At 41.8% G+C, this 15749-nt stretch overlaps 2 protein-coding genes across 3 annotated transcripts in view; both read right to left on the bottom strand.

The window, feature by feature from the left end:
- Positions 1-1193: 1193 nt before the first annotated feature.
- LOC140268733 (neuropilin-1a-like) overlaps positions 1194-15749 on the bottom strand; it is an 89189-nt gene continuing 74633 nt past the window's right edge. The window contains exons 12-17 of the mRNA XM_072363703.1: positions 14318-14542; positions 9723-9860; positions 8125-8429; positions 7091-7187; positions 6951-7001; positions 1194-5355 (exon numbers count right to left, since the gene is read on the bottom strand). Of these exons, the coding sequence (XP_072219804.1) occupies positions 5078-5355; positions 6951-7001; positions 7091-7187; positions 8125-8429; positions 9723-9860; positions 14318-14542 (1094 nt within the window). The 3' untranslated portion in view covers positions 1194-5077. The remainder of the gene's footprint in view (positions 5356-6950; positions 7002-7090; positions 7188-8124; positions 8430-9722; positions 9861-14317; positions 14543-15749) is intronic.
- Positions 10797-15749, bottom strand: part of pard3ab (par-3 family cell polarity regulator alpha, b) — a 447253-nt gene continuing 442300 nt past the window's right edge. For both annotated transcript variants that reach the window (XR_011907558.1, XR_011907559.1), the window contains one exon: positions 10797-10808. The gene's annotated coding sequence lies outside the window, so the exon portion shown is untranslated. The remainder of the gene's footprint in view (positions 10809-15749) is intronic.

Raw genomic sequence — 15749 nt, 5'->3', positions numbered from 1 at the left:
TAAACTGATCGGATGCTGTTTTCACATCTAAAACAACTACTGTTTGTTTTTATATTCCATAAATAATTAATAATACGTTCTTTACTGTAACAGCGTGAGATGATGGTTAAAGTACTGTGGAAAAGCCTTCAGCCCACCTTCTAATGTCTATATATTTTGCTTTAAAGCAGCCAGATCTTCTTGTAGTCTTTTAAAATGGTCTTTATCAATAGTTCTGCAGGCTTTTTGAGAGTCTTTCAAAGTTTTTCTTTGGACATTTTCTGCTTTTTCACTCATTTTCAGTCCAGTCCTTGTACCTTGCACCAGTGTTTTTTGTTTAAACCACTTAAACTCTGACCCATGAATCCTATAAGAATAAAAAAGGCTCCTAACTCAAGGGATAAACCAGTGTTGTATCGACACATAACAGACAACTTAGCAAATAGTAATAATTAAATAGTATCTTTAGCCACTTTGTTACTAGCAGCCTGTCACAAAGACATTTTCCCCATTTCTTTAGTTGCATCTATGAAAAACAGCAAAGAAAACACAGTTTGACAGACAGAAAATAGGATTTCTGCAGCAACAAGGTGATTCCCAAAGAGCTATTAGCTGAAAACTTGGCATATCTCAGCATGGTGTGCAGTGTGTCCTTAAAACATTTGAGGAAACTGGACAAGTGGAGGACAAAAGAAGAAGTGTCAGGCCTAAAAAACTATCTACAGCAGATGAACAGGATCTGAAAGTGATGTCCTTAAGAAAGAGGAAAAAATCCAGCTGTGACCTGACAGGACCTGAGAGATGCATCTGGACCTTCAGCTGATCCATCTACTGTTGGCCCAAGCCTCATCAGAAATGGTCTCCATGGAAGGGTGGCTGTCAAGAAGCCGTTCTTAAGGAAGGGAAACAGGGAGAAAAGGCTGAGCTGTGCCAAATGACACAAGAAGTGGACTGAAAATCAGTGGCAGCAGGTCTTATGGAGGGATGAATCCTTTTGGACTGTCTCATCACCTGAAAAGGAAGTAAAAGTGACACTTTGGAGGAGGATGTTTCACAACCTGGCAACCCGTTTCTATTTATGGATAAAAGATCCACATTTCTAAGGGGAAAATAACTCTTAAATGAGAATAAATAGAGTAGATTTAAATGCAGATGTTGGACAAATTGACCCCTTCGAATGTCATCTTTAAGGTGGAAAAAAACAGCAAAGCAGCTTTTACTTAAAACATTTATTTGACCCAATTCTTTGGAATGTAATAGTCAGTGATGGGAGTCTGAAACAACAGAGACGAATGAGTCTGGGTGCTGCCCAGAAAGTCAAAGTACAAACAATACTTTTAGTCACATAAGGCCTCACTGCTATCCAATTCTTTTTACTTCCTTATCTCCTTTGTTTTTTTTAGAGACGGCAAAATCACATAAACGGTACAGAAAATAAAACATCGTCTTACAAAGAAAAGAAAATTAATAAAACAATGGCACGTACATCAGTGACAGTACAAAAACACAAGGTGATATTATACCAAGTAAATAAAACTATTACGCTTCGAAGAGACGCATATAAGCTTTTCCAAGAATGAAAAACATCTGTAAATTGTACATTTCAGAATTAAAACACTGTCATCTGAAACCATGTTCGAAAGAAGCAACAATAACACTTTCCTCTCCTTCCACTCTTTTCATAAATCAACATCAAACACATAGATTTTTTTTTAAATATATCAGTGCAACATTTGTTTTCTCGTCGAGTGCTGCAGCATCCTTTCACGTCCGCGAGGGGAAGGAGCTCAAACGTCTGAAAACAGACACATTCTGCCCGGCTGAACTTACATTTTGATATCAATTAATTTTTCTTGCTAATTTTCTGTAAATGTGAGCACAACAAACATTTTAAGGAGGAAACAAAAGGTGATTTTTCTAAGTGTGAAACAGTTGATTTTCTTTATTCAAACTCAGTAAAAAAAATTTTTTACTGTAGTAAAAATACAGTAAAACTGAATGTTTAAAAATGTTTTTAGAGCAACGTGTTAATGGAAAGAAGTAATAGCTGGGCTAAATGACCTGCGTCTCTTTTTACACAATAAAATTGCGATATAATGCTACATTAAAACGGGCAGATCTGATGTACACACAAAAAGAAACAATGCCCTTTTTTAAAGTTAGTTATTTATAAATTCTGCCCTCATTGAAATCAACTGTTGAATATTGGCATGGTTTGTCTTCAATACCAGAGAGATGACAGTTTTTATCAAAGTATTGATTCAATCCGAAGCTAATTTCATAACGGTCACTGAAAAACAAAAAATAGAGGTAGGACTTTTGTTCCTTTGAAATACCTCAAGATGAAAGTTTAAATTTCAAGAATGTAGTTGAAATACTGAGATTAAAGTTGAAATTTTTGAGAATGAAATTATTTCGAATCAAGTCGAAATTTCGTGAATACATTCGAAATTTCGTGAATACATTCGAAATTTTGTGAATTAAGTTGAAATTTCAAGAATATAGTTTAAACACTGAGAACAAAGTCATAATTTCGAGAATAATGTTGAAATACTTTGACACCAAAGTTAAAATTTTGAGAATAAAGTTGAAATTTCGAGAATAAAGTTGAAATTTCGAGAATAAAGTTGAAATTTCGAGAATAAAGTTGAAATACTTCAAAATTGAAGTGAAGTAATTCAGAATAAATCAAACCAGCATTAGCGCATAGGCGTACAAAATGCTTTGCTTAAATGAACTGGTGAAATTGTACCTCGGGATAGGTTTAAGTAACAAGAAACTTCTCTCTCTTATAGCATATTAGCACAGTGTGGCAATAAGTGAAAGTTCTTTTATAGAGATCTATCGAAAATTGTGTTTCTACTTTATTCTCAAAATGAGAACTAAAAAAACCTAAAACTTTCTTAGTGTGACCCTAATACTCCATCGTAAATTTTAAAACGTTCATAAAAGACGCTGATCAGGGAGGCTTCGCCAACTGCTTCAATGGGACTAAACTGGTTTGTTAAAACTTGTCAGCAGGTGGCGGTATTGGCTGCAAATAACGTTTCACGTCAGTGAGCATTGACGTGTTTATTCGATATAGCTCATGTGACCAATCACAAGAGTAATATCTTTGCTAAGTCAGAACTTGTCGAAAAAGTGTTTCATCCTACCCTGCTGCACATCAACTTTTTCAAAAAAGGCAAAAACCACCACAGTCACGCATATTTTTTGCAAAATTGATTGTTTTTTTTTCCAAATGTGCATAAATAACCATCGAGGGAGACATGATTAATGGTGTAATTTCTGGCTTTTGAGATCAATACACCCATTTATAAGGTGCTATGTATGTTGTTGGGACAAGCCTTGTTGTTCTTGGTTTTTAACAGTCAGATCTTGTTGTGTCCCCTTCCCCTCAGGGATCACCTCTGTATGGAAAACTGTAACAACGACAGGGAAGAAAATGCTCCTTGTGTAAAAAGGGGTTAAAATCCAGGTCACGAACCAAATTTCTCAAAAACAAATACCAAAATGTGATAAAAATGAGCATTTATGCTGCAATTCAATCTATTTAAAAGAACTTCTCCTTAATGTTAGCTTAAGAAAATGTAAATAACAAAACATTTGGTTTTATTTTCCCTGCTCTGATCACCTCATCAGACCACCACAGCTGATGGGTAACAGATGAACCTACAGTGCACGAAATAAGTAAAATATATGTAAAATATCGTTGTTTCTGCACTTAGCTTCTGTTGGAGCTGCTCAACACCATCTACCTCCATTACAGATCCTTCAAATATGTCTCCTCTCATAGTCAGGACTCACAGAGAGCAGAGTGTCAACACAGCGTACGATAATTCGTGGTCAGACAGTCTGCATCCCGATCCCGTGAGCTCAGTAAAAGATCCCCAAAAGAGTCACCCCAAGTCTTTGTGGTGGCTCCTGGTCTGCTGGACACACCAAAGGTTTAACAGTCTCTTTATGTGTCAGTGAGGAGCACAGATTCATGATTGTGAGCAATGATTCCCTCTCGACTTGGTGTCAACATCTTCGGGGGCTGAGGTTTTCTGTTTTACCCTGTACAGAAAAAACAAATCATCGCTTCTCTTGAGGCTTTCTGAGGTTTTTCTCCGTACTCTCACTTCACTTGTTTGAAACTTTGATTCCAACATAGAAAGGATACCGCAGCACTGATCTTTTTCTATAGAAAAGAGCGCTAAAATATATTAAAACCTATGTACAATATGTTGGATGTGTCATGTGCCGTGAAAATGAGGCATTCAGGGCTCCTACACATTTTCCATTTGGGAAATTCCATAGTTTTCTTTAGCTCTCCAGAACCGAAACACCAACTTTAACAGTTTAGTCCACGTCAGTGCGATCGTCAACAAGGCATGAGGACCTACAGATGTACACCAACGCCTGTGGCGAGCTAATTGAAAGCAAGAAAAATTCGCAGCTTTAAGATCACAGTCTGTGTAGGAACCCCGGAAGGAACGCCAGCTGATGGGAAAAACAACCAGCAGAAACAAAGGCAACAGAAAAACTGGAGGAAAAAAAAAGGCACTGTCGGAGCTGGACGAAGGTCAACGGGCCGGGGCGGCGCCGGCTTCACACACGCACACCTTAGATGAATTTGCATTCACGCTTTCACACACTCACTGGGACTGATGTTCAGTTAAAGAGCCGGACAACGAATTTCACAAAGTTAGCTCATTCCGTGAAATGATGGCAGCTGAAAGAAAACACAACAAACAAAACGTTGAATCTTCTCTTTCCGTAAAAGTACACAAACGAAACTTTCATCTGAATTGGTCTCAACACCAGCATGTGATTACATGAAATCAACAAAACACGCCGAAACACAAATAATCCTTAGTTTTCTTTCTTTTTTTTTTCTTTACTTTTTTTTGCTGTACAGTTGCTTTATACACAGTGCCCCCTACAGGTCAGTCTGTTCCACTGCCGCTCCTGAGAAAAAAAATTACATCGGCTCACAGTCAGCCCACCCTGCCGTCCCATTTGGTGGCTTCAGCCCCACGCTCCTCTCTCTTGATTGGCTGTGTCAACGAGTCCGCTGGCGGAGCGCTTGCAGCTCCGTCCTTCATTTTGTCGCTCACGCCTCTGAGTAGTTATTAGTCTGTCCGTTCATCTTGTCCTTCTTTAGCTTCACGCCGTCCACCAGCTCAAAGTTATAGTTTTCCAGGGCAGATAAGTTCCTGTCTGTCATGCTGCCCTGTGAGCAGGCGCAGTACAGGACGACGCCGCAGATGGCGCCCAGGAAGACGCCCAGCGCGGACATGGCGATAATGGTAATGAGGATCGGATCCAGGGTCTTCAGCATGTTGCCCGGGCCGCCGAGTTCATCCGTGTCCTGAGAGATAGCGTCCATAGCTGCAAGAGACAGAATAAAACACTTAGGTTAGGTCACGAAGACGCCAAACTGGTGGTTCTGAATTTTAACGGAAACTACAAAAGGCAAGAACTCCGATCGCAACCTGGATGTTTGTTCACTTGATTATTGGGACTGACTTCAACAGATTACATGGAACTGTGCAAAAGTCTTCAGCCGTCCCTCATTTCTTCATAAATTGTCAAGAAAATGGGAAATAGGTTCAATAATGGATTGAAATATAAATGTAAAAACAGTATTTAAAGTAAAAACAGAGCTGCCTGAACCCTCTGAGACGAGCTTTCTGTCATCTCTTTAAGGAGTCTTCAGGAATAGTTCTCCAGGCTTCTTGAAGGACATCCCAAAGCTCTTCTTTGGATGTGGGCTGCCTTTTGTTCCGTTCTCTGTCAGATGATCCCACACTGCTTCAATAATGCTGAGGTCCGGGCTCTGGGGAGGATTCATCCCTCCATAAGACCTGTTGCCACTGATTTTCAGTCCACTTCTTGTGTCATTTGGCATAGCTCAGCCTTTTCTCCCTGTTTCCCTTCCTTAAGAACGGCTTCTTGACAGCCACCCTTCCATGGAGACCATTTCTGATGAGGCTTGGGCCAACAGTAGATGGATCAGCTGAAGGTCCAGATGCATCTCTCAGGTCCTGTCAGGTCACAGCTGGATTTTTTCCTCTTTCTTAAGGACATCACTTTCAGATCCTGTTCATCTGCTGTAGATAGTTTTTTAGGCCTGACACTTCTTCTTTTGTCCTCCACTTGTCCAGTTTCCTCAAATGTTTTAAGGACACACTGCACACCATGCTGAGATATGCCAAGTTTTCAGCTAATAGCTCTTTGGGAATCAGCTTGTTGCTGCAGAAATCCTATTTTCTGTCTGTCAAACTGTGTTATCGTTGCTGTTTTTCATAGATGCAACTAAAGAAATGGGAACAAATGTCTTTGTGACAGGCTGTTAGTAACAAAGTGGCTAAAGATACTATTTAAAACTAGTTATTTGCTAAGTTGTCTGTTGTTATGTGTCGACACAACACTGGTTTATCCCATGAGTTAGGAGCCTTTTTTATGCTTATAGGATTCATGGGTCAGAGTTTAAGTGGTTTAAACAAAAAACACTGGTACAAGGACTGGACTGAAAATGAGTGAAAAAGCAGAAAATGTCCAAAGAAAAACTTTGAAAGACCCTCAAAAAGCCTGCAGAACTATTGATAAAGACCATTTTAAAAGGCTACAAGAAGATCTGGCTGCTTTAAAGCAAAATATAAAGACATTAGAAGGTGGGCTGAAGGCTTTTCCACAGTACTTTAACCATCATCTCACGCTGTTACAGTAAAGAACGTATTATTAATTAATTATGGAATATAAAAACAAACAGTAGTTGTTTTAGATGTGAAAACAGCATCAAATCAGTTGATAGATTTAGTTTCTGGCATCAGTTTAACAGTTTTTTATCACCATTAAAAGCACTTCTGGCTGGTTTTCTGTTGCTTTAGGACTGTTCCATCTGTAAAGAATAGCAGTGCTTATAACTGCCATGTTGCACCTTTCAGTGAGCCAGTGCTCCTGTGGTCGTGCACGTTACTTACGTAGCATGAAGATCTCAGTCGGTGTCGGGACGTCTGTATCTGGAGTAAAATCTGGAGTAAAATAACAGAACCTCCATCAGATTAAGCACAGTGCCATCACTCCAGAAGTCTCAAATAATATAAAACGGTAAAATACACACCCCTGCAATCTGCAGGATCGAGTCCATCCATGATCTGGATGCTGTCCACAGCTATGTGGCCCGAGCTGTGCCGGTCTGCGACGCCTTCGATCACCACCTGCAGACAACAGCACGCACCGTGTCACATGCCAGTGCTTATAAAACACAGACGATGCTTCATCCTTCCATAAGAAACCCTCCCAAAGTCTCAGGAAACATTTCCTCATGTCAAACTTTCCGGTTTCTGCACCGTCAACCACCAAAAAAAAGCAAAAATGATCTGGAAAAACTCTCAAAGGTGCAACAAGCTCTGTAAGATTACTTTTAATTGATTTCTCATCTGCTTTTAACTGTGTTCAACCCCATATTTTAGCTGAGAAATGACGTCTTTATGGACTTTTTAACTGGACGGTCTCAGCTGGTGGGGCGCAGCCAGTATCCACAGCATCCCGTTTGAAAGCTTTCTGATGTGGATTCTACTTTTGAGAGATTGTTTTACACTAAAAGCAGAAACAGACAGAGTTCGGGCTGCTTCCATCCAAACGCAGATATTTTCAGAGACTCGTTTCAACCTGCAGTGACTAGATTCTTAAATGACTTGTTGCTATTTTAACGATCTATCCCGTCAAATGTGCTGTTTTGCTGTTTTAACTACAGTGAAACTAATTTGCCCCTCGGGGAGAATAAAGGATATGTGAACTTGAGTTTTAAGTTCTCAGACAAGTAAAAAAATCTGTAACATTTTTATGCTTACAGCTCACATTCTGGGATAAAAATATGTAAAGTGTGACAAAAGTGAAAGCTTGAGTGTCATTTACCGTAAAGAACATCGATAAGAAAGGGAAACCTCACTCTGCCTGGTTTATTATACTTTCTTCTCCCTTGCTTTTCGTATTGTAGTCACTTTCACAGTCTCTGGCTTAATGACATGAATGTGATTTGAGGCAGAAAAACGCCACCGATGACCACCTTCAATAAATCCCAGAACAGAGTCCAGCAGGTCAGCCCTGCTGTCACTTTAACAAGACGCCCTTTAACATCCAGACCTGCGTTACCTGATAGGAGAGGGTGGAGTGTGGCAGTGGAACTCGTGCCTCCCTCCACTGGCTGCCCTTATGGCCGCTGACCACCCGCAGGATCTGCCCCTCTGCCTTCGCATCCATCCTGTATTTGATGTGAAGAGCCCCCGCATGCTCTCCCAACATGTGATACCAGAAGGACATGCACAGGTAGATGTACGGCGTGGTGATGGGCGGGCTGGCCAGCCTGGCCACCTTCTCCTCTTCATCGTTGCCTTCGCCTGTTTTACTGGGAGCGTCTGAGCCCGTCAGCTGCATGTAGATGAAATTCCCCGGTTCGCCTGCAGGGGGCAGCAAAAGACAAGCAGGGACCATGTGAGACAGAGAAAGTGCTCCTGACACAATATGCAGCCTGTAATTCTGTTGTTTTTCCATTTTTAATGGAAGGAAAGCTTTAATTCAACTAAGAGGAAGCTGCATTGTGACATTAATAGCTCCCTAAACTCTCAACAGTGTTCTGGTCTTGTCATAAAGTAAAAATCTGTCCCACACACCTAAAAGACTTCAAGGATCTCTCAAGGTTTTTTGGTGCATACAAAAGGCTCAGTAGCAGCACACTTCGAGAGAAAATCTGACCTGCAGTCAGAAAGAGTTCATTTTCTGGCTTTGATTTGGTTAAGTCAAGAAATCAAGGAGAAATCATTCATTTTCGAGCCTCTGCCGTCTCCTCACAAACACCCAACACATCCATCAGGCTTGAATGGAGGAAAGGCCTCAGAGTTCAAGGCTGTTCCTTCGGTTTTTAAAATCTCTGAAAGCTCAGAGCATCTGCAGCTCCTGCTCCGTTTCTTTCGGTGCTCATCGTGTCACTATGGGAACAGAGTTTTATTTCTCTGCATTCCTTTGCAAAGCTGCTGCTGATACTTGTTTTTGGTTGTTTCAAGGTGCCATCAGAGTTGTTCTTATGACTCCGAACAGCATTTATAAATGATTTATTAAGATCAAGATCGTCTAGAATAGACAGAAGAAAGCAGCTGCTGTTCTTGCTGTTATGAATCCTGAAATAAAGCTGTGTGCACTGGCTTCTGTCTGAATGCAGAAATTCTTTATTTCAGGCAAATATTTGAGTTTTGTTTGAAAAGGACACTAAATTATAGCCCAAAATATGTCCTTAAATGATCCATTTCCGTGTTTTTGACTTTGGGGGTCATGTTTCCCAGGCTCTGTATGGCAGGGACACCCAGATCCGTTCCTACAGCCGCTGTCCTGCAGGTTTTAGATGTTTTCCTGCTTCTGCACACCTGACTCAGATCAATGCATTATTAGCAGGCTGCTGCAGATCATTTGAAGACATCCATTTAATCTGAATCAGGTGTGTTGAAGCAGGGAAACGTCTCAATCCTGCATACAGGATACAGCGGCGCTCTGGGAATGGATGTGGGTATCCCTGCTGTATGGGCCTGACACCACATACAGACTCTGAGATGGTTGGTTAACTTCTTCCATGTTCACCTTTTCCAACTTTCTGTCCTTTACAGTGTTATTGAAAGCTTTTCAACAGCCGGTTGGCAACATCAGGCGCTCTCCCAAAGCATCTGTTGAGTGCCGCTGGTTCAAACATGCAGGTGTCCTACCTTTGTGGTCGAGGGTCGGCGCTCTGTGGATGGCCGCGGCCTCCCTGGTCTGCATGAACCATTCTGCTCCTGAACCGGTCTCTCTGGACCAACCGCAGAACGACGAGAAGTCAAAGTCACAGCTGAACCACAGATAAGCTGCAGGGAGGAGATAAAAACACGTTGTAAGGAGCCGACTGAACAAACTCATTATTAATGTTTGTGCTGTCACTTCCTTAACCAGAGAAACATGAAGAACCACAGGCCGGTATAAAGGCTCATCCAACCCCAGCACACTTTGCAACCCTGGACTTTGGATCATTGCAACACCTTGATTCTTCTCTTTTTCACACATTCTGCTGTAGATCTGCTGCTGTGTTTGGGATCTTTGTCCTGTTGATGAGCCAGTTTCAGCCCAGCTTTAGCTGTGGGACAGATGGTCTCACATTTGACTCTAGAATACTTTGGTATCCAGAGGAGTTCATGGTGGACTCAATGACTGCAAGGTGCCCAGGTCCTGTGGCTGCAGAACCAGCCCAGATCATCAGCCCTCCACCACCGTGCTTGACAGCTGGTATGAGGTGTTTGTGCTGATATGCTGTGTTTGGTTTCCTCCAAAAGTGCTGCTGTGCATTATGACCAAACATCTCCACTTTGCTCTGGTCTGTCCAAAGGACATTGTTCCAGAAGTCTTGTGCTTTGTTCAGCTGCAGCTTTGCAAACCTAAGCTGTGCTGCCATGTTCTTTTTAGAGAGAAGAGGCTTTCTCCTGCAGCCCTTCCAAACAAGCCATCCTTGTTCAGTCTTTTTCTAACTGTGCTGTCATGACCTTTAACCTTTAACATGCTAACTGAGGCCCGTAGAGTCTGAGATGTAGCTCTGGGCTTCTTCACCTTGGGCTGAACTTGCTGGGACGTCCACTCCTGGGAAGATTGACAGCTGTCCTGAATGTTTTCCACTTGTGAATAATCTTTCTCTCTGTAGAACGATGGACTCCAGATAGTTTGGAAATGGCCTTATAACCCTTCCCAGACTGATGGGCAGCAACAGTTGCTTCTCTAAGATCATTGCTGATGTCTTTCCTCCTTGGCATCGTGTTAAAACACACCTGAATGCTGCAGAGCAGCAAAACTTCTGCTTTTATAGAGCTGCTCACACTGACTGATCAATTAATCAGGTGCATTGATCAGCAGCACCTGGCTGCTACTGACCACCTTAGTTCCTGTGGAAGCAGTAAGGATGGTCCATTTTGACTCAGTTTTGTTTAAATAAATAATGACACATGGAAATATGTTACGTTGTTATTTATCTGAAGTTGTATTTAACTCATTTCAAGACCTGATGAAGAGCAGCGATGTTAATTTACTCCTTCAGATTCTTCTTTTTTTACAAGGTCCTGACATATAAAACCTTAGCGTTTTCACAGGATTGTAAGTCTATCTTTTCTGGAGAAAAATACCAATTTAAACTATGTTTAGGAGGGTTTTAAAAGCTACCTTAAGGAATCAATTATCCTCTGTCGAATCACAAGTATTTTATGAACTAATGAGCTGCCTCCCTCACACAATGCCCTCATCAGCTCTTGTAAAACTTTCCAGGGAGCCAAATGATGTGTTACCAGAAGTCCTTGTAAAGCTCCTATGAGGCTAACTGCATACAAAGAAAAGGCAAAGTTAAATAATATGATCTCCTGCTGCGTTCACTGACTAATTTGCCTCATTCACTGGGAGGCAGAGGACACAGTCTGCAGAAAGAACTCCAGGTGTTGTAGCATCACTGATGTGTAAGTTATGAAGCCCATAGATGGCACATAGCGCCAAACAAAAGAGCCTTTTGTGACTGTATACAACATGTGGCGCTGCAGGGCATTTTCCTCCACATCCTCAGCTCCGCCCGCTGATAGAAAACAGCAGCAGTATGAACACATGTTCAGGATCAGAAAGGAGAAGGATGCCACCAACATCGGTGTATGTGGCCTCCTGGAAAGAACAACTTCAACTGGAAAATGATGAGAAATCCCCCTGCTTTTTCTGTGTCTGCATTGGAGTGGCGGCTGTGGTGAACCGCCGCCAAACAGGAATCTCAGAGCAGCGGACATGTTGTTTCTGAGAGGCTAATAGGATGCAGAGCTGACCGTGCACCTCCCCTCCCAACCCCAAGCTGTCTTCACGCGATGCTTCAGCTCGGCTAATTGAGGCCCATGAGGCCTTTATTCTTCCTCTGCGGCTCTCACTGCACCTCCCTTCATTCCTCTTTTACTTAACTCTCCCTTTATCTTCTTGCCCCTTCACTGTCTAACCTCCAGCTGCTTTTGCCTTACTGTCATGGCTGCCACGTTTCTGCCGATTCACTCCTCTCTTCATGACGTCCGTTTACTCCAAACGGTTTGAATTACCAGATGATAAACTGTGACAAGGTGTAAGGACCAAAACAAAGGCTTTGCATGTGTGTGTCTCTGTCATTGCTCTACAGTTTCATACCAAGTATTGATTTCTTTCCCTCTGCAGCTCCTAGTTTCTCTTCCATCATCCCCATGAATATAAAACATGTTGTTGGTTTCATACAAAATCCACACGATTATGAGTCCGGGCAACACACACCCTACTTAAGCTGGTTTATCTACTTTTTAGCCTCACACAGCCTTTAGCCATTCATTTGAATTCGATGTGTGTTTTTATCTAATCTGTCATATAAACATCAGTGTGAGACCCACTAAACAAAATAAAGTGGTTATTATTGATGATATTCTACAATTTGTCATTATTACAAATGTCTGTGACTCGTCTTGACTTGGTAACATGCAAAAAATTTGGTGTCCCTTTAAACAATTTTGAATTCAAGCATATAAAAAGGTTATAAAAAGGTGGGCGGAGCCTGATCAGTTGACCAATCAGAGCAGACTGGGTCTTTCCCGACATGTTTCCTCACAGTTTTGTTGCTTTTGCTTCACATCTGACTCTTCTTCACCCCCCTTTTCCCTCCTCATGTTCTGTCTCAACACATAATCACCTTTTGTCCTCTGTCACAATTCAATTAACCAACATTTATTGGCATATCAGATGAAAAATATTGATAAAAGTACAGCGGATGCATTTGAGAGCTGATCTATCAGTATTCCTCTCTGCATCCTGTCGTGTCTGGGCTGAGCAGAGTCGGGCTCATCTGTGAACTGGTGCGTTGAAAAAGCCATTTAGTCTAATGGAAGTCAGCTTGTGTTGCTGGTGACACGACATGAGGACGAGTATTGGCTGAATTAGTGCAAACTAGGAGCTTGTAAAGTGGTTCGAGTTGACCTGAAAAGTGACAGAGTTGGTAAACATGGGAGCAGATTGTGGCGGACATCCTCAGCTGGTATGTCCGTGGTGGGGTTGGTGCCCATTGTGCCTCATGTTACGGGCAGATGGGATAGAGCCAGGGTGTGGTCAAAGGTCAGAGAGGATTGTCCCGCCCACACAAACACAACACACCTGTCCTTTCGGAAAATAAGAACCAGGGCCCCCGTTTATCAACCTTGAAAATATTCTACATTCTGATTTAAACTAAAAAAAAAAGAAAATCTGTCTGCATCAAATATTCAAACGCCGGTCTGATAAAAACGCTGGTAAGTAAGTTCCAAACCTTCACTGTCCTTTGTATTCACTTTGAATTGCCTTGTGCTCTACAAATAAACGTGCCTTGCCTATTCAGAAAGGCCCTCAATGCACCACGTATGGGAACAAAACATCCCTCTGAAAAACACGTGGAAACATCGGGCAAAAGGGCAAAGGAAAAAACTTCACTGAAACACAGATCGGTCGGTTGTTACCGAGGCAGAAGCTGCTTCAGCTCAGTCTATACGAATCTGTGTCGTGCATTTCATGTGCGAGACGACACAGCATGTTTAATGCAAATAAAAGCAAAACAAAACATAAAAGAAGAGGAGTGCTAATATTACAAACTTCATGCCATTTGTCCAAAGGAACTGAATTTATTTTGGAATTTAGCCAAAAATCCTGTGCATTGGAGGCTGGAAAATGGCCGCTCTGTGTCCTTGACTCTTTGGTTAGCATCTCTCTGCACCACAGGTCCCAAATCAACGGTATACCGGGTGAATCTAACGGGATCTCTTCTGGGAAGCGCTATCAGCTCAGAAGCAGCTGACAAAGCATCAGATGAGCCACAACAACCACTTGTCGCAGGTGTCTTTTTAAGTTTTGACACCAAATATTCAAGGTGTCTGTTTGTACCTAAACATAATTAGAGCAAATATTTCTTCAAGGAAATAAGGGGCACGTGTGGTTGCATGCTGTGATGCCGGCGATGCCTTTTTACTCCCTGATCTTCCACGTTACTCTATGCGTTATAAGGCGGTAAATGCACATTTTCCAGGGGAATGCTCTTGCAAACTCGTGCTATTTTACTATAATGCACACGTCTGTTTGTAAGCACGGCTGATAAATGAGAGCCCAGGTCTTCATTTTTCACTTTAAAGTATTTTCCGTCTCTTGGAGACTCTTTACTCCAAGCCTTCAAAGCTCGGCTCATTCGTAATGACGCCGTCTGACAGTAAATGGGAAGATGAAGGAGAATTTGAACGGGTAATCGAATTTTAATTAAGCACAAGTTTGGGTAACTTACCCATCTTTGGGTCGTAATCGACGGGCGTCTCCGGTTCATCGAAGGGCGTGTCCGATTCATCGTCCGGCGTGTCCGATTCCTCGTCACAGTCCTCCTGTCCTTCCTCGCAGCCCATACTCGCTGTCGTGTCGGGGACTGTGGTCGGCGCCATGGTGCTCGCACCAAACGTTGTCGGGGGAAGCGTGGTGGCGAGCAGGGTGGTGGGAGGCGCTGTGGTGGTTATTTCTGCAAAGCAGACGGACGTGTGAGTGATAATGGAGAGAACAGGAAGTTAAACATGGAGTTAACAGCAGATCCGGCAGAAGTGGAGATAAATCCGAGCATTTAAAGCAACCGGTCCTTAAAAACTATGCAAATAAAATGTAAACTATTAGAAACTCAAGCCCTGGTTTTGGGCTACAGAACATGAGAGTAATTCAAATAATAATGGCCTTTTTTCAATACTCTCTTGTTTCATCATCAGGAATTTACTGATTCATGAGGAAATAATATGAAATATATGGCAAATGAACATTAGTTGTTATGCTACAGTTCTCTCCTGGTTTCATAATGTCTTATAGTAAATATAAACTCAATCTGCTTAAATCTGGGAATGACCTCATGTCTGAGTTGACAATGTTCCAGTTGTAAGTCAGAAGTCCAGTGGGATTTGCCCTTTGTTGTGTTAAGTGACCAGGCGATCATTAATTAGCATTACACGCTGATAACTATGCAATAAGCAGTATTTTACACAACCGTCATAACTTTCCTGCATTTCAGGTCTGCTACACATTCAAGTGGAGGCAATTCTGGGTTGGTCAGGAGGTTAAAAATGAACGCTTGAGAGGCGTTTGAGAGTCTTTGAGGAGCAAAGATATGCAGAGGATCTCCAGTTGGTCAAGAAATGTTTGAGAAAACCATTTAACTATCAAAAAACTAAGAAAGATACAGAAAAATAGCTGAAATACAGTTTTTAACTGTAATTTTTGATGCCAGATGAAGGGCGTTTGTGCACGTAATAACCAAATGGAAAAGAGATTACAGTGGAAAACCTTTGTCAAGCTCTACAATACAGAGTTACACTCTTAATGTAACACTAAAAATGCTGCTTAAGGCTTTACTGTGCAAATATAAAAGCCTTTTGTTAAGCTGGTACGGAGGCGGCGTCGACTTCTCTGGGCTTGGGAGCATCTTTGATGGACCATCACACATATATATATGTTCCCTTTGGGATAAATAAAGTATTTTTTCATCTAATTTAATTCAATTTCCATGTAAACGTGCAATGTGGTCAGATCAGTTAGTATTTTAGATATTTTTCGTAAGAATTGGGCGTCACTGGGCACCACAGAGCTCAACTGCTCGAGCAGGCGTCCGACATATGGAGGCTTTTGTTCTTCTTCTTCTGCGACCACACAGACCAGCAACAAGTAACAAACAGAAACTCTTGTTT

This window comes from Leuresthes tenuis, unplaced genomic scaffold (assembly GCF_036924035.1).
Source record: "Leuresthes tenuis unplaced genomic scaffold, fLeuTen1.0.hap1 SCAF_14, whole genome shotgun sequence".
NCBI lineage: Eukaryota > Metazoa > Chordata > Actinopteri > Atheriniformes > Atherinopsidae > Leuresthes > Leuresthes tenuis.
The sequence above is the reverse complement of the archived record's forward strand: the minus strand, read 5'-3'. Positions and strand labels throughout refer to the sequence as shown.